Source organism: Mercurialis annua, linkage group LG2 (assembly GCF_937616625.2).
Source record: "Mercurialis annua linkage group LG2, ddMerAnnu1.2, whole genome shotgun sequence".
Lineage (NCBI taxonomy): Eukaryota > Viridiplantae > Streptophyta > Magnoliopsida > Malpighiales > Euphorbiaceae > Mercurialis > Mercurialis annua.
Window position 1 is genome coordinate 5,838,781 of NC_065571.1, and position 25,303 is coordinate 5,864,083.

The 25,303-nt window shown below is 34.8% G+C and overlaps 4 protein-coding genes across 6 annotated transcripts; 1 reads left to right on the plus strand and 3 right to left on the minus strand.

The window, feature by feature from the left end:
* Positions 1-9,200: 9,200 nt before the first annotated feature.
* LOC126667042 (protein DMP2-like) lies at positions 9,201-10,013 on the plus strand. Its single transcript, XM_050359987.2, has one exon. It carries the CDS (start codon positions 9,247-9,249, stop codon positions 9,838-9,840), a length of 594 nt encoding a protein of 197 aa, XP_050215944.1. The 5' UTR covers positions 9,201-9,246; the 3' UTR covers positions 9,841-10,013.
* A 458-nt stretch (positions 10,014-10,471) lies between these two features.
* Positions 10,472-13,816, minus strand: LOC126669290 (uncharacterized). 2 transcript variants are annotated; one of them, XM_050362730.2, is made up of 4 exons: positions 11,950-13,799; positions 11,350-11,557; positions 10,976-11,105; positions 10,472-10,889 (listed from the first exon to the last, which is right to left on the minus strand). In XM_050362730.2, the coding sequence occupies exons 1-4, from the start codon at positions 12,831-12,833 to the stop codon at positions 10,627-10,629; spliced, it is 1,485 nt and encodes a 494-aa protein (XP_050218687.1). In that variant the 5' UTR covers positions 12,834-13,799; the 3' UTR covers positions 10,472-10,626. The 2 variants fall into 2 exon arrangements, with proteins under 2 accessions (XP_050218687.1, XP_050218688.1); XM_050362731.2 differs by lacking the exons at positions 10,472-10,889; positions 10,976-11,105 and adding an exon at positions 11,112-11,255 and having other exon boundaries at positions 11,950-13,816.
* Positions 13,817-14,397: 581 nt separating this feature from the next.
* Positions 14,398-16,561, minus strand: LOC126669291 (uncharacterized). The gene is made up of 4 exons (XM_050362732.2): positions 16,224-16,561; positions 16,020-16,121; positions 15,751-15,877; positions 14,398-14,697 (listed from the first exon to the last, which is right to left on the minus strand). The coding sequence occupies exons 1-4, from the start codon at positions 16,428-16,430 to the stop codon at positions 14,486-14,488; spliced, it is 648 nt and encodes a 215-aa protein (XP_050218689.1). The 5' UTR covers positions 16,431-16,561; the 3' UTR covers positions 14,398-14,485.
* An 874-nt stretch (positions 16,562-17,435) lies between these two features.
* LOC126669010 (pyruvate, phosphate dikinase, chloroplastic) lies at positions 17,436-24,072 on the minus strand. Of its 2 annotated transcripts, XM_050362285.2 has the most exons (20): positions 23,966-24,072; positions 23,562-23,826; positions 23,434-23,490; positions 22,874-23,107; positions 22,655-22,792; positions 22,310-22,472; positions 21,992-22,227; positions 21,781-21,909; positions 21,497-21,676; positions 21,107-21,409; positions 20,860-21,021; positions 20,667-20,756; positions 20,418-20,556; positions 19,998-20,175; positions 19,332-19,461; positions 19,082-19,210; positions 18,844-18,981; positions 18,494-18,571; positions 17,945-18,036; positions 17,436-17,696 (listed from the first exon to the last, which is right to left on the minus strand). In XM_050362285.2, exons 2-20 carry the CDS (start codon positions 23,811-23,813, stop codon positions 17,654-17,656), a joined length of 2,871 nt encoding a protein of 956 aa, XP_050218242.1. In that variant the 5' UTR covers positions 23,814-23,826; positions 23,966-24,072; the 3' UTR covers positions 17,436-17,653. The 2 variants fall into 2 exon arrangements, with proteins under 2 accessions (XP_050218242.1, XP_050218243.1); XM_050362286.2 differs by lacking the exon at positions 23,966-24,072 and having other exon boundaries at positions 23,562-23,922.
* Positions 24,073-25,303: the final 1,231 nt, after the last annotated feature.

Below are 25,303 nucleotides of genomic sequence, written 5' to 3' on the forward strand. Positions count from 1 at the left end.
GGCATCCCTCTGCTTTTGCCGAACTGCCTCGTCGCTGGTCATGTGTATCTCCGGAGCATGCTTACATTAGGAGGGATAAAATCCGAGAAACAGCACATGCTCGTCTTCAGATTTTATTGGGGCAGATCGGCCCTGTGAATACCGAGGAGCTCATTCCTCGGTTGAGGATTGTAAAGTTTAACCCCAATCGCAAAGGTTGTTCTCGTTTTTTTTATTATATTTTTGTTTTTGTGTTATATTTGCTTAAGTATGTGTATGTTGTTATGTTATTGATCGGTGGTTTTTTTTTTTTGTAGCGATGGATATGGCTGCTTTTACTGCCGGGAGGCGAGCTAGACCAACTAAGGGGCAGACGTCCCGAGCTGTGGATGCCTCTCAGCCGAAGATGGCTGATGTTCTTAAGGCTGGTAGTCACGGTGTAAACCTATAGGCGGTGCCTTCTCTTGCTGAGAAGAAACGAAAGAGGGGGAAGACCATTGGCAAAAGGCCTTCTGATCAGGGTGTTGACCATTTATCTGCCGAGATTGACGCCTTTCAGGATGCGTCTAGCGATGAGAGGCAGAATGAACCTGTCGTTTTAGCTTTGAACGCCGGTATGGGGGCTGCTGGTCCTGGGGTTGAGTCAGTATCTATCCCGGTTTTTGATGCTGATTTATCGCCGGCTGACAAAGGTCTGTCTCGGAAGGGGAAGGGTAAGACTGTGGATTCTGTTGAAGTCCCTGCCGAGAATGTAGCTGATCCGACTTTGACTTCTTCTGTCGTTGCTCGGTTCTTGAAGAAGAAGACGACGGCAGACACTGTTGAGAATTATCCCACCGCCCTTTCCTTGGCCCGTCTTTGTTCGCTTCCGAAAGACGTGGATGGTATGAAGATTGTCCATCATCGGGACTTCATTGATGGGGGTTGTTCTTTGGCCTTTCAGGTAGAAGATTTTTGTCTTTGTATATATATATTTTTATGTGGTTTGTGTTGATCGTGGTTTATTTTTGACAGTTGATCAACCATCTGCTCGGTGCTTGTTCGGTTCAGGACGATTTAGTCAATCAGGCGTCCGCTGATCGGGAGAAAGCCGAGTCTGCTGCTGCTGCCTTAGAGTCTGAGCAGATTGCTCGAGCCAACGTTCAATCTGTGCTTGATAACCATATCAATGAGTATAATGCTCAGATTGCCGAGCTGAAGAAAGAAGTGGCTAGTTTGACCGAGGCTCGAGTTGAACTGAAACGAAAACATGAGTTGGAGCTTATCAAGCAAAGAGAGCAGCACGATACGGTTCTAGCTGAGCAAAAACGGTTAGCTTCAGAGGAGCTTGAGAAAGCTATAAAGGTTGTTTGACCGAAGTTACTGCTGAATTCGGTCAATTGACTGACCTTCTGGAGGATGACTTGAAAGAGAGAGTGGGGCCTCTGTTGCTACCTGATGCTGATCCGGAATGTCTCTATCTGGACGTGGCCGCTATGTATGAGGTGTTGATGCGAAAGAAGGCCGAGGTGTCTGATGCAGCTACTGAAATGGTAGCCGAGCTGAGCAAGGAGTTTGATCGGATAGATCAAGAGAATGCCCAAGTTGCTAGTGATCAGAGGACTGGTCAGACAACTGATTTTCCTATTGCTCCTTCGGTGCCCGGCCAGCTTGATGTGAGTCATTATGAAGAGGCCGGACTGAGCGAAGGTGGTGGTTCTATGTCTGGAAATGGTGTGCAGTTGCCTGATGATGTTTCTCGGGCTGTAATAGATTAGGCATTGTATTTGCTTTCTTTTTTTGTTTCATCTTTTTGTTCGGATCATTCCCAGTGATATATATATATATATATATATTTATTTTTGTTCTTCCTTTTTGTTTTATCTTTGTCCTCGGTTTATTCTTGGTGACATGTATATATATTGGGTTAATTACATATAAAATCACCACCTTTATACGAAATTGCAAAAAGAACACGACCTTTAAAACGTGGCAATTCAGGACACCACCTTTCATTTCTTTTCAAAAATAACACGAGCACATTTTTAGTGGCGTTTTTGCTGACGTGGCGTGACACGTGGCACTCTCATCGGGTGTCCAAGTCAGCACAATTTTATCAAAAAACGTGCCCATGTTGTTTTTGAAAAGAAATGAAAGGTGATGCCCTGAATTGAGACGTTTTAAAGGTCGTGTTATTTTTGAAAATTCGTGTAAAGGTGGTGATTTTATATGTAATTAACCCTATATTTTTTCTGTGTTTCTTGTTTTAGTATTAACTCTATGTTGTTTTAAGCTATGGCTTGATTCGGATAAAGCTATTGTTTTAAGTCTTTTGGAACTATGGCTTTATTCGGATAAAGCGATTGCTTTAATTCTTTTGGAGCTATGGCTTTATTCGGATAAAGCGATTGTTTTAAGTCTTTTTAAGCTATGACTTTATTCGGATAAAGCAATTGCTTTACATTTTTTTAAGCTATGATTTTGTTCGGATAAAGCGATTGCTTTAAGTCTTTTTAAGCTATGCCTTTATTCGGATAAAGCGATTGCTTTACATCTTTTTAAGCTATTGCTTTATTCGGATAAAGCGATTGCTTTAAGTCTTTTTAAGCTATGGCTTTGTTCGGATAAAGCGATTGCTTTAAGTCTTTTTAAGCTATGGCTATATTCGGATAAAGCGATTGCTTTACATCTTTTTAAGCTATGACTTTGTTCGGATAAAGCGATCACTTGTAAGTTGAAGGAAAAAACTGCCATTATAAACACCTTCAAATGTAAATTTAATTACGTTTTGAAAAGAAATGAAGATATAAGGCATTAGTGAAAGCAAACGTACTTTAATCAGGAGTGGTAGCTACCATAAAATGGTGGCAAAATCAAACACCATCAAATTTGAAAAACTATTTGAAATGACATTAAAAAAATACAAGTTTATTGAATAAAAAAGGAATAATGTTATAAAAATTTATAAACTATATCTATTTTTTTTAATTTAATCGGAAATTTTTAAAACATCTCAATTGTATATAAGAAGTTTTATTTTTTTCCAATTTGATACATGATATTATAATATAATGTTGTGACTGCAAAAGATGATGTCCAACTCAGCAAAATCATACCTATGAATGAGTATCACGTCAGCATACGCATCAAACTGAGAAGAAAAAAATTATCCATACAAGTGAGACGTTTTAAAGTTCGTAATTAAATTGAGAAAACATGAATAGTTTATGATTTTATTTAACATTACCTCATAAAAAATAATAAAAGGTCCGAATAAATAAAATTTAAAAATATAGAGGTTTATTGTCATATCTCACATGAAATTTGTTAATCATTCAGCGACTGAGCCATGCTTACAATTTCTATCCATAAAAAAATCCAATAGATTAAAAACGAATTACAGAGACCTGCTATATTACAAATTTTAAAAGAGATATTAAATCAATTAAAATTTCAAAATAAAAGAGTTTTTTGAATAGATTAACCAAAACAGAAGCATGAACATAAATCATCTTCATCAAGGCTCCATCACCAATTGCTGATAACCACGACCAGGTACAACTAATCACCGCCCTCTAGTTTTCAACAACAATTTGCATCACCAATATTTTATCTTTTTTGTTATTATTAATAAAACATAAAATTGATATTTGTTTTTTTGATGAATACATAAGATTGATATTTCAATTTAATTAAAATAAATAATTTATTACCTATATTTTAATATAGAATAATAAATTTATTCATCTTAATAGAATAAAAAAGTAATTAGTTTGTATATCATATTTTTTTTAAATAATACTTATCAAATAAAAAGAATTAGGACATAAAGCAACAAATTGCGAGTTACGCAACTGCCGTACCACAATTCTATGCATTTCATTTTTGAGGATTTTGTTCGTATGCATTTTTCAGCATTGAAATTTGGTTGGCGGAATATTTTTTGCCCAATTTCTACTCAACATTTTCAGTTAAGTCTTGGGCTAATAATCACCCATGGCACCTCAACTTTAGGGGTACGGGCGCTAAACCCCCTGAAGTTTAAAAACGGGCACTAAACCCCCTAAACTTTGTGTCGGCGCTCACAAAACCCCTTTTGGACGAAATATGACCAAAATACCCCTGGCGCCGTTTTTTCAGTCAACTGACATTTTAAAAAAAAAATTCTGACACTGTCATATCATCTGACACGTCAGAAATATATCTTAAAAATTTGAAAAACCCAAAATACCCCTAATTTAATTTAAAAAAAAAATCAAACCAACCCAATTTAATATAAACCAATCTATCAACCCAAAAACCGACCCAACCACCACCCCACCAACCGACCCGCCACCCGACCACCGCCGGAAAATTTTCCGGTCATCTTCTCCATTTTGAAGATGACCGGAAATTTTCCGGTCATCACACTGAGGAACAGATCTGTTCCTCTGAGGAACAGATCGCCGGACCTGTTCCTCAGAGGAACAGATCTGGATCTGTTCCTCAACTGAGGAACAGATCGTTCCTCAGTGAGGAACAGATCCGACGGATCTGTGAGGAACAGATCCGTCGGATCTGTTCCTCACTGAGGAACGATCTGTTCCTCAGTGAGGAACAGATCCGTCGGATCTGTTCCTCAACTGAGGAACGATCTGTTCCTCAGTTGAGGAACAGATCCGACTCTGTTCCTCAACTGAGGAACAGATCATCTGTTCCTCACTGAGGAACAGATCCGATCTGTTCCTCAGTGTGATGACCGGAAATTTTCCGGTCATCTTCGAATCGGAGAAGATGACCGGAAAATTTCCCGGCGGCGGCGGTGGTGGTGGCGGTTCGGGTGAAAGTGGTTTGGTTGGATTTTTTTGGGTTTGATTTGATTGGGTTGGGTGTTTTAGGGGTATTTTAGGTGTTTTAATTTTTTAGGGTAGTTTGGTGACGTGGCAGCTGACGTGGCGTCACTATTTATTTATTTTTTTTTTTGAAAAAAAGTCAGTTGACCAGGAAAAACGGCGCCAGGGGTATTTTAGTCATATTTCGTCCAAAAGGGGTTTTGTGAGCGCCGACACAAAGTTTAGGGGGTTTAGCGCCCGTTTTTAAACTTCAGGGGGTTTAGCGCCCGTACCCCTAAAGTTGAGGTGCCATGGGTGATTATTAGCCTAAGTCTTGCATAATTATGATCCTCTTAATGCAGTTATTAACAAATTTACTGTTTTTTAAAGATAGATTCATAGACGAGATTAGATAGATTTATAGACAAGATGAAAGTCATAAACAACCAAATGAGCGTCATTTAGAGTCCGATTGGTTCATCTGTTATTTGTAAGCTAGGTAGCACGGACACGGACACGAATACGGGGAAATGAGACACTTGGACACGGCGAAACGGTATAATTTTAATGTTTCCTATGTAAAAAATAAAGTTTCGTGTCCGAAACGTTTCCGAAACGGGAAACGTCGATTGAATGAAGTGTCCGTGCTACCTAGTTTGTAAGTGGTAGTTTATAGCTATTTGCTAATAAACAATAAATGTTTAATGAAATTTTATTAATTGTTATTGATAATATATTAAATGACAATAAAAAATGTGTGCTTATTTTTTTGTTTCTTTTATAAATAAATTATTATATTTAATGAAAAGAATTAAAACATTTATATAAAAATCGCAAATTTTAGCGTGATTTGCACTTGCAGCATGTTGAAATTTGATAAGATTAGTTACCAATTTTATTTTTTGGTAAATTAAAACACTCACCAATCATGCAACACCACGTGGTTGTCTATTATAATATCTATGTCAATATTTTTTAACTCGGTATTCTGATTTACCAAAATTGAAAGTTGGTGACTGACATTGTCAAGTTTCAAAGTTCGTGTTTTAATTGCAAATCATGCTAAAGTTCGTGATTTAATTTGTAATTAACCCTTAAAAACTAAAAAGATTGTTACCGAACGTTTAATTGGAGTTTTTTGAAAAGCAAAAGTTAAAATCTCCACTCCACTGAAAAGCTGAATCAAACGCCCTCTTAGAAATAAAGTCAGATCGTAATATTAAAATAGAATTTAGTTAAGAATTTTCAAATAAGGGACTTCAATTTTTAGAAAAGAAAGTTTTGAAGGATGATTTTTTTTTTACAACTTCTGAATTTTGATGATATATTTTGTTATCAACAAATAAATATATAATAAAATATACAAATAATACGATATATTTACTTGATTCAATAATTAAACTTATAATAGTCGAAAGAATAGAGTCATCCATTAATCATCAAAACAAGTATAAAATTGGTGAAAAATTGCCAAATTAAGAAAAATCTATAGTATATACATGATGGATATCAAATCTTATTTTAAGTATAATGAAGCCGAGTCGCAGGAGATATATTCTCAGATGATACCGGACTCCTGCCCGAAGGGCCAAACCAGACGAAACAGGCGGCCGAATCTATAGGATCCGCCTCGACTAGAACACCATCCGACAGGAAGAATACCGAATCCCTAAGGACTCGGACAAAGCGCGTCGACCCTGAGATTCGGATAGATTAACAGATCTTCTGAATATTCTCGAGTATTTTACCTATTTGGATACAAACTCCAACTTAGGAAGATGACCTCTAACTTAGGAAGACGAGACTATTTAGGAAGACGTTCTAAATAGGACTCATGTCTGAATAAGGAATATCATTTCTAATCAGGGTCAAACTCTACGAAGTAGCTTCCTATTACAACTCTATAAGGTATACTATCATCTACTATAAAATGAGCTTGAGTTATACCTAAACGCACAACTATATTCATATACATAAAACTCTGTTTAAGCTCAATACTGACTTTAGCATCGAAAAGTTAATCGGACAACCACCATCCGGTTAGCTTCTATCATATTTTACAACAGGTCACATAACCATATCAAAAGATAGACTCCATCAATACACTTTTAAAATAAAAACTCAAAATTAGTTTAACCCTTCATAAAAAGTGACTAAAAAAGTTGGTAACAATTTATGTGCCTCGCATCTAAGACAGAGGCCAACAATTAAAAGAGGAAGTAGAGAAGGAATTCCAATAATATATTAAAATCACAAATGAAGTACTCATAGAACAAATATATATAAGAAGAATTCATACAAAACATACAGCAAACCAATAAAAATTTACAAATTTATAATTGTTACGACTACTCGTATTATTAGAAATAAAAGACTTAATAAAAAAAAGATGTAAAAGCTACCAGAAATCTACATTATCTGTGCCATAACGAGCCAAATCATTAGATGCTCTATTTTCTTCCCTGTAAATATTATGTATAACATCAATATTCATACGATCTATGAGGGCAAAAGATGACAAAAAAACCTTCGATTTTTACTTAAAAGTACAGATTAATCCTTTTATTTTTTTAGCACAATTAAGCCATCGTGTTTTTAAAATTAAACAATTAAACCTTCGTTATTTTAAAATCGAACAAATAAACCCTTTTAACTTATGTTTTGGACACTTACCCTCTCAAATTTTCGGTAAATATTTTAAATATTAAAATTATTTTTTTGAACTTTTTTCCTATATGATTATGAGAGACATGTCAGATATTAACGAGTGTTTTCTAATGGTGTTGGACGAAAAAAAATTATTTGTTCTATTTGAAAATAAAGAGAGCTTAATTGCAACAAAAAAATAAAAGAGCTGATATATATTTTTGTAAAAACTACGAGATTTTTTTATACCTTTTGCTATCTAAATGAGAGAAAGCCAATTCAACCATCTCAAATGAAGATAACAAAGGACCTCTTCAGATTTTGAAAAAAACATATGAACCAGATAAGAGAAATCAGTTTCAACCCAAAACTTAAACCACTTTAACAAATGTGCCTCACATCTCACACATCTACCATTCTACCCTAAGTCATATATTACAAGTATATATAATGAACAAGAATTAGAAGTATTGGTTATTTATACTAATTGAATTATACTTTTTAATTGGCCAACAATATAAAGTTATTCTAATCTCAAATACTTATAAAAAATCAATCATAAAATCAAATCAAATTTTAAACATTATTTTTAATATCACGAGTTATACAATTTTATAGATTTTGTTCCTTTAAAATTCATCGATCAAAACAGTGCCTTACTCTCTTAACGCGCACACATTTTGTGATCAAAATATTGATCCAAATGAAGCCAATTTGCTTGATGGTGAATACTAAAATAATTTCCATATAAACAGAAACATATTATCCTCCGGACTGATAAATGAAAGCTGAAAGGATGAGGTAGTGTGAGTGGGAGGATAAGCAATTTATGATAATATAAAGATTTTGCTAAGAAGGGATTGGCAAGCAATTCAGCATTGCTCATAACTGCAACAATTAACAGGAAAACCTAATCTGAAGGGTTTCCCACACGTTTCATAAAGCCTTAAATGGACAACTAAAATGCACTAATTTTGATAAGCATAACCAATTTATAGTTTAATACATTCATTTTATTGCAAACTAAAATTCTTGAAATTATTATTCGAAATGTTTTTGTTTTTGTTGCAGCCATTACACAATGTTTTTCTTTTCTTTTTTCTTGGATAATCAATGAATTATAACTCAAATTGTATAAGCGATGACATCAAACTGTTAGATCATGGGTTCAAATCCTTCCACAAGCACTGCCTCTTTCCGCTAAGTTCGCCGAACTCCTTCAATCAATTTCAATTTTTTTAGATATTATGACTTACGTGATGACACATTACGTTATTCTCTGATATTATATAAATAATGAAATTAAAAATATATTTTTCCAAATAGATCCGCCCATCACGTCATCTATTTTTTTTATGAAAATAATAATTTATGAGTGAAATTTAATTTATCAATTTAAAATTATAGTTCTTATATATTCTATTTACGAATTGAAATAGAGGTATACCACATAGGAAGAGAGAATAAAGTTCATATACCAATACCATTAGTGAAAATTTTCCCACTATTTGTGCATATATAATACTAATATATAATCAGCAATACCATAATTGGGTAGCTAAATAAGCTGTAATACTGACATGGCCATATTTAGATTATTGATTCTCATTGGTCATCATGTTTCTACAAGAAATGTAAGTGATTGAAATCTTGGATTATAAAGAAAAGCCACCTCTTTCCAAGAGTAAAAGCAAACCCTAATTTAGTTGCAAACTATTACCTTAACGTACAAGCAATTCTCTCTTCTTTTATCAACTCTCATCTTATAAATCTATAAAACCTTCAAAATATTTATTTCAAGAACCTCATAATTAATTAACAACACACCAAAATGGCCAATACAAACAGTCTAATCCAATCCAAAGATAACTCCAACTCCAAGAAATCAATGAAAGACAGGACATTTTCAGGATTTGGTAACCTCATCAAGCTCCTTCCTACAGGAACTGTGTTCATATTCCAGTTTCTGAATCCTGTCTTAACCAACAACGGCCATTGTCACACTATGAACAAGTACCTGAGCGGAATACTCATCGGACTTTGCGGTTTTTCTTGTGCATTTTCGTCTTTTACCGATAGTTTTGTCGGCAGCGACGGATTGACTCATTATGGAGTTGCAACAATGAAAGGACTATGGCCGGCTACAAATGCGGGATCATCCAATCTGTCACGTTACAAGCTTCAATTTGGTGACTTTGTTCACTCGTTTTTTACATTGATTGTGTTTGCTGCGTTGTGTCTTCTAGATTCGAATACGGTAGAATGTTTCTACCCTTCTTTTGAGTCTAATGAGAAGACTCTGCTCATGGTTTTGCCTCCGGTAATCGGTGCAATTTCCGGCACGGTTTTTATGCTCTTCCCTAATAAGCGCCATGGAATTGGATACCCTTCTTCTTCTGGTTCTACTACTCCGGAGGACTCTTAAAAAGTCTTTCGATTGGTACTTCAGAAATCATTGTTTGGCAAAGCTTGAAGAGCTTGATTTTAGTTTGATTTTCTTGTTTTAATTCAAATTTATGTGATTGTTTCTAAAATTTAAGTTGTGGAAAAAATGTATAAGATTCCTATTGATAGTGTATTAAGTTTGTCATTTGTCAATGTTTTGTCATTTAAGAAGTACTAATTGTCTTTCTTTTCTTTCGTTGGTCCTAAGGACTTATAATTGCAAACAAATGGAAATGCTGAAATGAAAAATGACAGACAATATATTGTAGAAAAACAAATTCTAAATATAAACTTTTGTTTCATTCTCGAAAATGCTAAAAGACACTTTTTAAAAGAGAGGTTATAAATAAAATTTTGGAGTTTAAGTTTTTTTTTTAAACAAAAACAAATCATAGAAATATTTACCTCTTGATTTTAAAGTGTATGAAGGACTTAAAAGAACTGTGGGATTGCAAGAAATGGAAAAGGATTTAGCTTGTCATAGATACATATGATCATTGAAATTTAACAAGAATGAAGAACTTCTATCAAGTTGATTTTATTCTCTGCCCTATTTATTATAGATACCAACATCATGACTTACAGAATAACGCAACATTAATGATAAGAGGTGATCAAAATCAAAATAATTTTAATTTACTATGTTGCATGGAAACTTCTTGAAACATATGTTTTGATGTTTCATTTCATTTCCATTTCCGGAAAATCTACTGAAACTCTATAGTTATAACCTATTTTGAAACTACATTTTTCGTTTTGGCATTTTTCAGGAATTTAACTTCCATATGCCTTTAGAAGGCCACGGATTCGTAATCGTGACAACTTTCTGCTTGGATTTCTGGGTTCGTCCAATGGCATTCGCTTGAATAGCCTCTCTTTCTTTTATAATCTCAACTTTAACTATGTGATGATCAGAAGTACCTTTTGACGAAATCACAGAGTATGATGCTGGAACAAATTTGAAAGGTGAGTCTTGAGATGCTAAAACATAATCCACTCTTGTGCCGTACTTGCAAGTTCCTTGAACATCTAGTTTAACCAAAAATCCCCAATCAATCTTCAAAAAACATTAACATAGTAAAATAAATGGAAATAAAGCTAAGACAGGTTCTCACTTTGGCCTTTGGCAATAATAACTACTGGCTCACATTCCCCTGCAAAATCCTTTGCGTCTATGTACTCTTCTCCCTTTAGAAAGTTGGTTACTTCGATTTTCGGCCTCGGCTTTCCGATGTCTTCATAGTACTGCCAAAATAAATATCGGCTTAGAAGAAGAAGATTAAAATGTGTTTTAAGAGAAATACTTACATAGACTTTGTCCACATGTCTTCCATTGACAGAGCCGATCATATTGTGACACGTCACTGAAATGATTTTTTAACAAAATGATTGGCTCTGTTTGCGTTCACGTGGTGGAAAAAATCTATGTAAGGATTTCTCGTGTTTTAAAATAAATTCTATCGAGGGTCAATTGTCATAAACATGTCACCTTGATAATGTCCATCCATCTCTCTGGTGCGTAATCGGATCCTGTCAACGAGTTGAGACCTCCGGCCAATATGTGGGGGGAGTTGCTTGATTGTATTATTGCATTTATTTGTTTCATTCTCCAATTTTCATTCAAATGATCAAGTTGAGTGCAGTAAAAGTCTACTTCTCCTGCCCAAGGAACAGAAATTGTAGCTTTTAGCACGTTCCTGCATCACACAAGCATACAATGTTGTTAAAGAAATATCATAAACACTTTTAACCTTATAGTATTAAGAGCCTGTTGTTATTTGGGTCGACTCGTCAATGGCAGACCCACCCGAACCCATTTCAATAAATGAAAAAAAGGGGTGACGCGGAGTGCAACTGCCTTTTCTATAATTTCCATTTCTACATAAATAGAAGTTACATGAAAAAACTTCCCCATAACACACAAATCCCATATGGAGATAGACAAATGGATAATGAATTTTCTCTCCGAAATTCAAAGAAATAACAATTCAAGAAGTAAAAACAAAATCAACAAGAGATAAGTGAATTAGCTTATTATTTATTCAATCCCGCATAAATTAACTGTTAACAGACCAAAAAGAATAAGAACCTGAAATCTTCATCATTGGCAATCTTTTGAACTCTCCACCTCTTGATCGGCCATTTTGATAAAATGGCATTTCCATAGTCTGGGGCCCAGCTCTCAGCGAACACGTATTTCATCCCTAACGAAGCAGCCAAATCCGAAAGAGGTCTCATGCCATTTTCTTCCTGTGCTTTAACATCTTGAAGAGCTAAAACATCAGCATCCACTTCTTTAAGCACTTCGAAAATGCTTCTGCTGCTTTTCAAGCTCTCTTCATCTGTGAAATGACTCGGAAATTTTGCAGGCAGACAAACAGGTGACCTCAAGACGACGCTGCTTCTATAGTTTCTGCTAGCAATAATATTTGAGGATCCCATTTTTTCATCTTCCACAAAGCTAAGAAGTTTGTTGTGCGCTAATGAAATCTCGTTGTCAGGAAGATTAATCGAAACCTTACGTTTCAAGACCTTTTGTGGCGGTGAGAGCTGCTCCGGGCTACTACTCGTCAGGCCAGCAGCACAGAAAGGAGACTGCTTGAGTATACTCTTGGGATGATGATTCACAGAAATAGCTTGAGTATGCATATCTATGGGATTCTTGAAAAACGTGAAATCCTCTTGACCTTGGCTGCCGAAAACAGCTGATTCGTCAGACTTTGGAACTGCGGGTGCAAGAGAGAACATAGCAACATTGAATGTAGCAATTCGAATTGGCCTTTCTGAGCTAGAATTATCCATTTTGGCATTTCCATGGAGGGAAGCTTTATGGATACCGGGTTTCCATTTACATCGATCTTTTGAGGTTTTTCCGAACCTTCTGATGATAACTTTCGACCTTGGACGTTTCCATATTAAGCACTTTATCCTTGAACAGAACTGCCACAGTTTCTTGGTCACTCTACTTAACATGAGAGATAATTAACTGGAATGCCAGAATCAGGATATTCCGAACCAGAAGCTTTATTATGTCAATAATCAGTAGGTTCAGAACTAGATAGATGGAAAGTTGGCAGGGAAAAACAAGACATTATGTGTATAAAAACAATGTGGTAGTGATAAAGTTGTTAAAGAGACAAAGATGATTTCCAACTGCTCCAAGAAGTGGGGTAGAGGTTGACAAACCAGCAATAATCTTAAACTACTTTCTCAATTTTCACATAAAAAAACAACCAACGAATCCAACTCTGACTCTGGCTTTTAACTAATGGGAACCTACCATGTGTAAGTATACATCCAACCAGACCTTTTCACTAGTCTCCAAGACTATAATGACTTGAATAATAAAAAAAGGTTTGCGTATTAATACAACTGGAACTAAAATTTCTTTGGTAGGTCTGGATCTGATGCAAACTCCAAAGAATTTAATATTATAGAATGCAGACTATGGATGTAAAGATGAAGCAATAATGCATAATTATGTTGACTATGAAATAATCAGACATTGGAACATTATGTTAATGTGTAATTACTTAAAGAGAATTTTTGTACTAGAACATAAAAGTGGGAGAGGAAGGGCCAGCTATAAATGCACCAAATTCAATGGAGAAACTGTGTGGGATTGTGACATGTCTTTCGTGTTTACAGCCCTCACACTTTCCCCATCAGTGAAGTTAAAACTTATTGCAATCCATCTCCCTGAAAATTTTGCCTAGACCGGGTTCATAGTGAACCACTCTCTCATGAGTATGTTTCAATTATAATTAGATCCATAAAAACCCGAAAGATAGGGATGTGTATCGGTCGGTTCAGTCACAAACCAAACCAAATTAACTGAAACCAAATTTCTCCAAAACAAATTAATCAAACCAAATGATAACAAAAATATATAGAAAATTACAAACCAAATTATAATCAAATTAAAAGAGATTTTTAAATTTGATTGGTTATTCGATTACCGAATAAAACAAATTTCATTAATATTAATTATTAAAAGAATCAATTGTGGTGTTAATTGCTCATTATAAATAAATTTTTATGACAAAATCGAGATTTAAGTCCTACAAAAGTTGCAAGAGTACCTGGAATTTCTATTAAAAAATTCAAAAATAACATCGTAAATATAATCGAATAATTCAGTTTATTTATTCAATTCAGAATTTTAAGATAAAAACAAAACCAAATCGAATTAACCAAACTTTTTGAATTCTTAACCATAACCGAAAAGCAAACCAAATTAAAATTTTAGTTTGATTCGGTCGGTTAGTTTAGTTATACTCTAATACTACCCACCCCAAGATATAGATAATAAATTCAAGGTCACATACACTATCATCTTGCAGGAAATTTGACAAAATCTGTTACTCTTACTATGTGGCACTGCTATTTTAACTATCTTTACGAACTTCAACTTCTCTTTTGGATCATGTTGAGAAATAAATTTCCTCCAACTAATTCATTTTGAAAATAAGGGTCGAAGCGTGTGATATAAGCAACCTTTGTACAAAGTACAAACAAGCAAAACAAACTAAGATCATAAATGAACTACCTCACATCTCAATAATTTCTTAGCACCAATGTGTTACAATCTTATCAGACTTGCTAAATAACATTTATATGTTCAATTACTCCACAAACAAAGTGTCTAGAAGATTTGAGGTTGAGTCTCCATTTTTTGTCTCATCAAAAAAACCATTACAAGCCTGTTCTTTTCTAGATTTTCTCTCCTCGATGATAGATTCTTCGGTTTCTGTGCAGTATTTCCCCTGTTTCATAGGTCTTTCTGCCACAATAAACTTATTTCCTTCACGGATTCTCTCAGAAAACCCTGCCCAAACTAAAGCAAAAAAAAAAGGTCATCTGTTAAATACGTACAATAACTACCCCGCCTAAATGTATTTCCTTCACTCAGTGAATAGCGTGCAGAAAGAAAAAATAAATGCACAAGTACTGAATCATGAGCTTGTAATGACACTATGACAGCAATTGCCACAATAAGAGGGAGCAAAACAACACATATAGAACAGACGTGTTCAAGTGCAAAATCTTAAGATGCAAGAATAAATTGCCAATAGTACAATGGCATCAGCAATAGAAAGATCAATAACATCACAAGCCTATAAATGTTTCCAAGATTATTTTTTCTCACATAATAAGTGACTAAGGTGAAACGTTTGTCATATCCGGGTAACTTGAGTGGAAAAGATAAAAGTGGACCTAACTTGAAAGTAGAAGAAGAAAGCAGAGGACAATGATCCTTATAACTGACTGCAGCCAGGGGCGGAACTAGGGAGGGTCGAAGAGGGTCGGCCGACCCTCCTCGCTGGAAAAAAAATTAAAAAAAAAATAGATTTTTCGGATATTTTTCCAGTAGGGGCGGTTATAACCACCCCCTAGAAACCGCCTCTACATGTGTTAGGGGCGGTTTTCCTCTGTAGGGACGGTTAAAACCGCCCCCTACAAGTGAAAATTTACACATTTGAACTGTCTTACAACGGTTTAATTTTTTTAAATAGCCGAACGTAAAAATTTCGACCCTCCTAAACTGGTGTCCTGGTTCCGCCACTGACTGCAGCTACATTGCGATTAAACCGACCAAGTCAGTAAAAATCATCATGGAACCACTCAAAGAGTTCCACGTATTAAACTCCGCATGTTATGCAAATGCATCCAAGGGAGCAGTAAAATCCCTGAATGCAATTGCAAGCTACATAATGCAAATGGCCGAGAAAATTCAAATATTTGCCGATTCTAACTAAAACTTTAATTTTTCTTAAATGTTAAATTGAAAGAACTTATTTCAATCGTAGCATATCTGCTTAAATAAATCGATTGAGCCCGATTTACTTTATACCAATATATAACCTTTAAAAGCAAGCTAAACAAGTACCTGCAAAATGATGCAGAACAATGGAAGCAGCAACGGTGACATTTAAGGAAGCCGTACCACACCCATACTGTGGAATATATACAAAAAAATCACACATCTCGCATTCCTTAGCAGATAGCCCTGTTCCCTACAACATTAAAACATATAAATCAAACTTTCAATTATTTTACGCTAAATAAACTGTCGATTATTTTAGGCTAATCAAACTGTCGATTATTTTACACTAATCAACTACAAAATCAATGGAATTGATAATAGATTATAATCACCTCATTTCCAAGAAGAAATGCAGTACTCTTCTTAAACGGATGTTCATTTACAGGTACAGCATCTTCTGTGATCTCCACACCACAAATATCGCAATCCTTTTCCTGGTTAATAGTATTCGTAGACAAAACCCTAATTGAAACCTAGAAACAGAAGAAATAAGTTCATTTTGGTAGATTATTAGCTGAAGAAAAAAGAAGAAAAACCTTGAGGAAATTGCGAGCATCGAGAAGAGAGTGGAAATGTCTAAATCGAAGATGAGAAGTGGAGCCATGGCTACCGAAGGAGTTGAAATCTCTCCGGCCGACGAGTATTAGCTCCGTGACGCCGAATGCGGTAGCGGTTCTTGCTAATGTGCCTACGTTGTGTCGTTTTGCAATGTTGTGTACCACTACAAAACTCTCTATTACCATTTTATATTTTCTCTTGTGTTTTCTTTGATTTGGGTAATCTAATCTAGGGTTTTACTTCAAGCACAGTACAGAGAGTGAAGGGAGAAGAAGAAGAACGCAAACGGCGATCGTTTCCTTAATTTTGGACTACAGACAGACGACGTCTCGTTTTGTTTAAAGAAAAATACGTCATTATTACAAATTACTATGAGGCCCTCCATATTTGTTATAATTCATATTTTAGTTTTTCTTATTTAAATATAGAGCGATATGGTCCATTATTTTTGTTTTTAATGATTTTGTCCTTCCATCCATTTTTTATATTAATCAACCGAGTCAATAAAACTATATGCTCCCTTATTTACTTTTGTTTATATCACAATTTCGTCCCTCACTTTTGTTTCTATAAACGATTTTGTCTTTCAATGTTTGAAAAGTAATTTATCCTTAAGTCCTTTTATCTCCGTTGATAACACCAAAAATGAATTGAGAAATTAAATTATTGATGGAAACAAAAAGGAGGGATAGAAGTAAGTGTAAATTATGATAAATTTGGAGGGTCTCACAGTATTTGTTAAAAAGATAACTATTCGAAAAATTGAGTGTTTATATTATACTATTATTGCGCTATGCCATTTTTACAAGTCAATGAGCAATTGTGATAGAAAATCTTTTAAATCTTTTTTATATTTTTTATCATTTATTTTTTCACATGACTAACGTACTATCGGTTTGTTGCTCGACGATATGATGTAACAGTTTAGCAAGTAAATGAGCAATTGCGATAGAATTTTTTTAAATATTATTTATATTTTTTATCATTTAATTTTCCACAAAACTAACGTACTATTGATTTGTTGCTCGACGATATAGCGTAATTTTCTCAAAAATTATATTGTATTGCATAATTTTCTCAAAAGTTAGCAAAAAAGTACAGAAAATTATACTTGACAATATGACAAAAAGATGAATAGTCAACAGTAGGCTACTACAAGAATGAAATGGATAAATTTTATATTGAAAGACTTGAGTAAAATTCAATTGATTTATTCACTTTATACGTAAGCAGAATAATCACCACTTATAATACAAGGAGTCAACATATTTACATTTTCAGAGCTCTATTTTATTTATAGCTGTGGCCATTATAGGTATTTCATTTTGAATGATATGTTATTTACAAATTACAGCTGCACAAATTGGAAGTAGCATATGAGCTTCTCCTCTTGATTTTTATTTCAGATTCAAACAGCAACCTGAGCTGCTGCTAGCCTTGCAATAGGAACCCTGTCAAGTGTGAATCGAAAATCAGGAACTTGTTCACCAGATTATTACAGTATGTGTTTTATATTGTACGGAAACTTGATGAGTCCTGTTTCATTTCCGAAACAGAAAGACTTTTAAAATGCAAAAACTTCATATTATAACCTATTCTTAAAAGAAAATATGGTTTCGTTGTTTCGGTTTCGGTTGTTTCCATTTCCGTGCTATATAGTAGGTTTTGTGATTTATCTACACCAATGCTAAGTTCTAACCTGAATGGAGAACATGAAACGTAATCTAATCCTGCCTCTGCAAAGAATGCGACAGATGAAGGTTCTCCACCATGCTCTCCACATATTCCAACCTGTTCATCATCATTGCAGAAAAACAAACCAAACGTCATCATTCTATTGCCACTAGGGATGGGCAAAAAAATCCAACAAACAGAATAACTAAACTAATAAATTCGGTTCAGTTTGATGTTATAAAAAAAATCAATATTCTGGTTCAGTTTGGTTTTGTATGCAAGAAAAATTCAGTTAAGCTTTAGTGCAAACGTAACGGAAATAACTGAAATGAACCAAAAAAAAGCAATTGAATCGACTAGTTCAGTTTGGTTTGAAATTTTTAATTCCTTAAAATTTTGGTCTGGTTCGGTATGGTTCGGTTTGAAGTGAATGCACAACCTTAATTGTCACCCATCATGCTACTTGGTTTCTTCCAAGTAATAAAAATACTTTATCTACTTCAAGCCTGGCGTGCTTATTTCATTTAATTTCTGGCATCATCACTTCTATTCAGAACAAAGCATTAACACTCACCTTCAAACTCGGCCGAGCTGCACGGCCCTTTTCTGCCGCAATCTTGATGAGTTGGCCTACACCTTTCTGATCAAGTACCTACAACCAAAGCATGCGGATGGTATTTTAACAAGTCAAGTAAAAAAATGACTGCATAAAATAAAAAAAATAAGAGATAAGAAGAGATGCGACCCCCTCCTACACATTTTATAACCTCTCCTACACAAAAACTGATAACACCAACTCCATTGGTAATTCCATCAATTATTCGTTTATCAAAAAAAATAAATAAATTCCGCCAATTTTCTTATACCTCGAATAAAAGATATTTCATCAGCAACAATTTCAAATTTGCAGATGATGCAACTCACCTCAAATGGATCACTTTGTAAAATTCCTTTGGCTAAGTAAATTGGAAGAAACTTGCCAACATCATCTCTACTATACCCAAATGTCATTTGTGTGAGGTCATTGGTCCCAAAGGAAAAGAACTCTGCTACTTTTGCAATCTATCATTATCAAGCAGAGATAAAAATAGGGAAAAAAAGATTATTTTCCACACTAGCTGTCTTGTTGCTCCTATAAGTTAAAAGTAAGACATTAATGTACCTCATCTGCCACCAGAGCAGCTCTGGGAATCTCAATCATGGTCCCAACCTTATAGTTTAATGTAACGCCCATCTCAGTGAACACTTTTGTTGCAACATTGCGTATCAAATTCGATTGGTGTTCTAATTCCTGCCAATAATAAGTGTAGCGTTATGCAAGTTCACTTAACTTTTCTATCTTAGAGTCGTTGTTCATTTAACGAACCACCACGAGAGAGAAAAATGTGCACTGAGAAGTAGTAGACTCATGCCTGAGGTGTTCCGACTAGGGGAACCATTATCTCTGGAATTACAGTAAATCCCTGGTTGGTCATTGACACTGCAGCCTGAAAGATTGCACGGGCTTGCATTTCAGTGAGTTCTGGGTATGATATCCCTAACCTGTGGACACATCAGACAAACTTATAGTCATCAATAATCAAGAAAGTAACCATGGCTGTAAAGCACATTCATGCACCATTTAATGCTGCATATAGCTTCATGACTTTTTGTGGATGATGCAACAGTTTTGCTTAAGTAGGCAAGATATAGGTAGCATAGTCCGAGGCATACATGTTGATGCTATGAAGTCTATGATGCACGGAAACTTCTCAAGTCCTACGTTTTGGTGTTATGTTTCCATTTCTGAAAATGCTTTCGAAACTCCAAAACTCTATATTTGTAATACATTCTTGTAAAAATCTCGTTTTGCTGTTTTTTGTTTCAATATTTCCATTTCGGTGCTACATAGCTATTGACAATCTCAAATTTGTCAACTATTATGCCTTTTTAGGAACCTCTGATAAAATTTAAGACTTGGTTATTCACAAGGTGTAACATTTCAATATTTTTTTTCCAATTTTCATAACTTAATGGAACTTACTTAGCGAAACATATAGAAAAGTTTATCGAATAGGTTAAACAGTTAGATATTATACCTGCATCCTCGGAAACCAAGCATAGGATTTACTTCTGACAGTTTCTCAATTCTTGAAAAAACTTCATCTTCAGTCATGCCAGTCTCAGAAGTTAGTTCACCAACAATTTGTTCCACATCACCTTCTGGCAGAAATTCATGAAGTGGAGGGTCCAATAGTCGGATGGTTACTGGAAGGCCTGAAATCCATGAAACCAATCTTTAACATGTAACCAGAAAATACAGGTCTCTAGTTTTTTTTTACTAGTAGACCTACAATTTTAGCGCTGGCGACCATTTGCATTCTGAGCTACATGACAGAATTCAGAAGGTGGATATCATAATGAAATGTATATTTAAAGGCATAAATCAAATCATCCAATATTTAGGTCATTAGTCCATACAGCAGATGTTGAAAAGTAAAGTATGTCGTAATAAGTACCATCCATTGCACGAAAAATTCCCTCGAAGTCTGATCTTTGATAAGGAAGTAACAAGTCTAGTGCAGCCTTCCTCTGCTCTTGTGTCACTGCCATTATCATCTTTCTCACAGCCTTTATTCTTTCATCTGAAGCAAAGAACTGAAACAACACAACACACAAAAATTGGAGCATGTGAAGTTTTGTTTTTGTTTTCGACTTTTTTTCTTATCCTACTGAAATCTTCATGATAATGACAAGGGAATAATTACCATGTGCTCTGTCCTACAAAGTCCAATCCCTTGTGCGCCATTTTTTCGTGCTGTCAGTGCATCATCAGGAGTATCAGCATTCGCCATAACCTGTTAAATAGTTAAAGCATCATAACACTGGATCAGAAGAGAGTTTCCATTGACAAATAGTTTTGTAAACCACAGAGTTTTTAGTGAAAAAGAGAACAAACACCTTGATACGCCTTATTTCATCAGCCCAGGACATAAATATCTCCAGATCACCACTTAAAGCTGGAGGAGATAGCGGTTGTTTTCCCAATATCACTTCCCCTGTGGATCCATTGAGTGAGATCCATTCTCCTTCATTAATAACCATGTCCCCAAATACAACAACCTTCAGTATCAAATTAACAAAGTTAGAATTTTATAAAATAGCAACTTTAGTGAAATTGCAAGTGGAAGAAGAACAAAGACTCCACCCTTTCAGAATCAATGACGCGAATATCAGAACAGCCAGAAACGCAACATTTTCCCCAACCTCGTGCGACGACCGCCGCGTGAGATGTCATTCCCCCTCTAGCAGTCAATATTCCGGCGGCTGCATGCATACCTCCAACATCCTCTGGACTTGTCTCTGTCCTTACCAAAATGACACTTTTTCCCTGTGCATGCCATTCTTCGGCATCATCAGCACTAAACACAATTTGCCCAATGGCTGCCCCTGGGGATGCAGGTAATCCCGTTGCAATCACTTGGTCTTTGTAAGCTTGTGGATTCTCAAACTATCAAATTAAAAAAAAAAAAAAAGGTTTATCATTCTACTGATACTATCATCAGAAATCAGTTGTTATTTTGAAATACATACACACCTGAGGATGAAGCAGTTGATCCAGATGTTGTGGCTCCACCATCTTAATTGCAGAACGAGCATCAACAAGCCCTTCATTAACCATGTCTACTGCAATCTTGACTGCTCCTTTACCGGTACGCTTTCCAGATCTGCATTGCAGCATCCACAGTCTATTTTCCTGAACTGTGAACTCAATATCCTGTAAATACAAGATAAAAAGTATATGAAAAGAACTGTGCTCAAAGTAGTAAAAAGATGACTGAATGATCAAATGATTGTATTCTGATGAGTGTAAATTGTTACCATCATATCTTTGTAATGGCTCTCCAGAATTTCACAGTTTTCTACAAGCTCCTTGTAAGCTTCAGGCATGCAGTTTTTCATGGTATCCAAGTCTTCTGGTGTTCTTATTCCGGAAACTACATCCTCTCCCTATTTAGAGCAAAAACTTAAGCTTCAGCTTAATTTAGAGAACACGGCTAGTGAAAAACAAGGAAATCATCAGTATATCAACCTGAGCATTAATTAGAAACTCCCCATAAAGCTTGTTTTCACCAGTGCTTGGATTTCTAGTGAACAGAACACCTGTTCCTGAAGTGTTTCCCATATTACCAAATACCATGCATTGAATATTTACTGCAGTTCCTTTTAAGCCAGTAATTTGATTGATGTTCCGATACTTGTTGGCCCTTGGGCTGTCCCAAGATTCAAAAACTGCTTTAACAGCTAATTGCAGTTGTTTTTTCGGATCTGCCCATGGTAAAGGTTGAACAGCATGAGTTAGAAAATTTGCTGCATTCATCATGAAAAGAAAGAAATTTGTCAGTAGTACCTGAAGGAAACTCTTCACCAATTGCTTCAAAGTATACTTTCTTGTATTGCTCCACCAGCTCTTTCAGATCAGCAGCTGTTAGATCGGTGTCAAGTCTGACTCCTTTTGCATCCTTCATTCTTTCCAACTTCTCCTCAAATGATGAGTGTGAGATGCCCATTACCTTCAATTAAGCAGAAGAATGTTTCTACTAAATCAGGACTATATGTATCAAGAATGCTTAAATACATTTCACATTTCATTAGCGTTTTACAACGTGGAACTCGACAAGTTATGGAGCAACATAGGGAAAAGTAAAAGTTGAGATATACTGATCTACCAAGTGCATTAGCAAGAACCACTTACGACATCCCCAAACATGTCAAGAAAACGTCTATACGAGTCATACGCAAAACGCTCTCCACTTTTTGCACCCAAGCCAGCAACCACTTCATCATTTAGTCCAAGATTAAGGACAGTGTCCATCATTCCAGGCATTGAGATCTAGACAAACACCTGAATCTTAATTAGCAACTCGAATAATCTAACAATTACGAAATTTAATTAGTTTGAGGCAAGTCTTACGGCAGCACCAGAGCGAACAGAGAGAAGGAGAGGGTTGGAAGGATCACCAAGGCAAGCTCCCATGTCCTTCTCCACCCAATTCAAGCCTTCCAATATCTCCTCCCACAAGCCTTCCGGCAGCATTTTCCCGTTCTGCTCATATTCTTGACATGCTTCTGTTGATACAGTGAGGCCTGGTGGCACTGACAACCCAATGCTTGCCATCTCTGCCAAATTTGCTCCTTTCCCTCCCAACTGTACAATTAACCACAAATGCAAAATCTATGTTCATCTCTCAAATTTTGATTCCCCGTTTCTTTCAAATATATTGAACAACAAAAGCAAATATCGGTTATGTTTGGTTCATGAAATAGAATAACATGTAATAGAATAGAAAAGTTATTATATAAGGAATGGAATAGCCGTTTTTTAGTTTTTGAGAGTACTTATTCCACACAAAAACAGAGAATTGTCATTTTATAGGAAATAGATATTTCATTCCGCATATATTCTATGAACCAAACATAACAGTAAATTAATTAACCGAATTGTGTTAGACATGCGAATGCGAAAATTCTTACCAGAGATTTCATGCTCTTGTTGCCTTCGCTTCTTCCTTTACCAAAAGTAAATACTCGCTGTACAGTAAAACAGAGAATAAATTTCTTAAAATATTGATTCTAATCTCAAAAATATTATATAAACACACCTTCTTGGTAGCCGGTGCTGTTGGATCCGACACCGGAGTAGTAACAACTTGTGCTCGGATTCTGCCACGTAACAGCGGTCCATATCTCCTAGCCTTAATACAGGGAGCAGCTCCGGTACTACTCCGACTACTGAAGTGTAAAACTGAACGTCGTTTTGCATCCCGGAGAAGAAAAAGATCACTGATCAGCTGATGATGATGATCCAAATGCTTCTCAGGTGCAATTCTACTCCTTATAACCATTCCTTTCATTTTTAAATTTAACCTGTAATAAATTTATTAAACACCAAACGAAAAAAAGCAAATTAATCAGAACAAAAACTATGTTCATAAAACCAAACACGTAGACATATCAGATAGATATTAGATATTAATCATGATCGTGGAGCAGTAAATTTCGTTACCTGGAAATAAAATAGAAAATGGCGGTTGGCTGTTATTTTATTTGAGATTTTTGAATAAGTATTTTAATATTGTGTAGATCATTGATGAATTATTATGAGATTTGAGTGGCTAAGAAATTATGGTTAGAGCTTGTTGTCTTGGAGTTAGCAATATTACGTTTGACTGGCTAGCTGACCATTATGCTGACATGTGATTAGGGGTCTGTAAGAAACCCAAATCTACCCAAGAACCGGAATTAACCTGAAATCATGGATTTGGTTTATTTATTTATTTTTTAGAAAATAAAATGGTTTTATAGTATTATTATTAATTGAATCTGATTTTACTTTTATTCAATTTAATTTTTATTTTTTTTAAATTAATTAATTTAATGTTTTATCCGAATGAAACACACTTCTACCATAAATTTGAGGGACGTTAATTTTTTTGAAATGCTTATTGGGATGTGAAGATATTTAAGAATCGCCTTACATTTTGGAGATAACAGGGACAAATTCTCATGGCACGCAATTTAACAAAAATCGATTTAATAATTTATAAAATGTAGGTCCTCCTCTCTTTTTATTTTTTTGTCAAAGACTGTTTTTTCAAACCATGCCATATGCCAAACCCAACTTTTCCTCAACAAAGATAGCTTCCGAGGGAGGGGTGTAGAAGCGGTCATTTTCGACCTTAACTCGAACATTTATAGTTTATACTTTTTTATTTTTTTTGAATAATTTTTATTGTTTTAAACAATCATGTATATTGATTTTTGATGTATTCTATTTTTAACATGATTATTGGTTCATTTAAAAAAATTATGATGGTCTGGATTTGCATGATATGAATTTTTGCTGATTTAAAAATTCTGACGATGCTTAAGATTTGTCTGTTATAATTTTTTAAAAAAATTCAAATTTCAAATGCAGTTATATTTTAATTTTTTAGGTTTGTAAGATGATATGCGATCAAAGAGTTTGTATAATGGCATTGACATTTTTATAAGTCAAGTCATCAAAAAATTTCCGAAATTTACACTTATATCTGTTTTTGTTTTGATCTAATATGATGGTTTTAAAAAAATTAATTTCAAGATAAAATCATAATTAAAATTTATCATTAAATTTGAATTTTTTAAATTAATTTAATTTTTTTTTGATAATTAGTGGAGGAGGAGCGTTTATGGAGGAATCGATCCCACGACCTGGCAGATTACTGTCAGCGTGTATACCATTTGAGATATAGTTCATTGATTTAATTAATTTAATTATCTAAGTTGTTCTTTTCAAAGCAGCAAATAAATAAATAAAATAATTTTATGTGCCATCCAATTTACATATCTTTTAATTGGATTA

Coding starts and splice junctions, on each gene's coding strand:
- LOC126667042 (XM_050359987.2), top strand. CDS start 9,247: ATGGCCAATACAAACAGTCTAATCCAATCCAAAGATAACTCCAACTCC.
- LOC126669290 (XM_050362730.2), bottom strand. CDS start 12,833: ATGTTAAGTAGAGTGACCAAGAAACTGTGGCAGTTCTGTTCAAGGATA. Junction 11,106..11,349: donor GATGGATGGACATTATCAAG/GTGACATGTTTA, acceptor TTATTTTGGCAG/TACTATGAAGACATCGGAAA. Junction 10,890..10,975: donor TATTATTGCCAAAGGCCAAA/GTGAGAACCTGT, acceptor TGGTTAAACTAG/ATGTTCAAGGAACTTGCAAG.
- LOC126669291 (XM_050362732.2), bottom strand. CDS start 16,430: ATGGTAATAGAGAGTTTTGTAGTGGTACACAACATTGCAAAACGACAC. Junction 16,122..16,223: donor ATGCTCGCAATTTCCTCAAG/GTTTTTCTTCTT, acceptor ACTATTAACCAG/GAAAAGGATTGCGATATTTG. Junction 15,878..16,019: donor CATTTCTTCTTGGAAATGAG/GTGATTATAATC, acceptor TTAATGTTGTAG/GGAACAGGGCTATCTGCTAA.
- LOC126669010 (XM_050362285.2), bottom strand. CDS start 23,813: ATGAAAGGAATGGTTATAAGGAGTAGAATTGCACCTGAGAAGCATTTG. Junction 23,491..23,561: donor CAGCACCGGCTACCAAGAAG/GTGTGTTTATAT, acceptor TTTACTGTACAG/CGAGTATTTACTTTTGGTAA. Junction 22,473..22,654: donor TTGACATGTTTGGGGATGTC/GTAAGTGGTTCT, acceptor GCTTAATTGAAG/GTAATGGGCATCTCACACTC.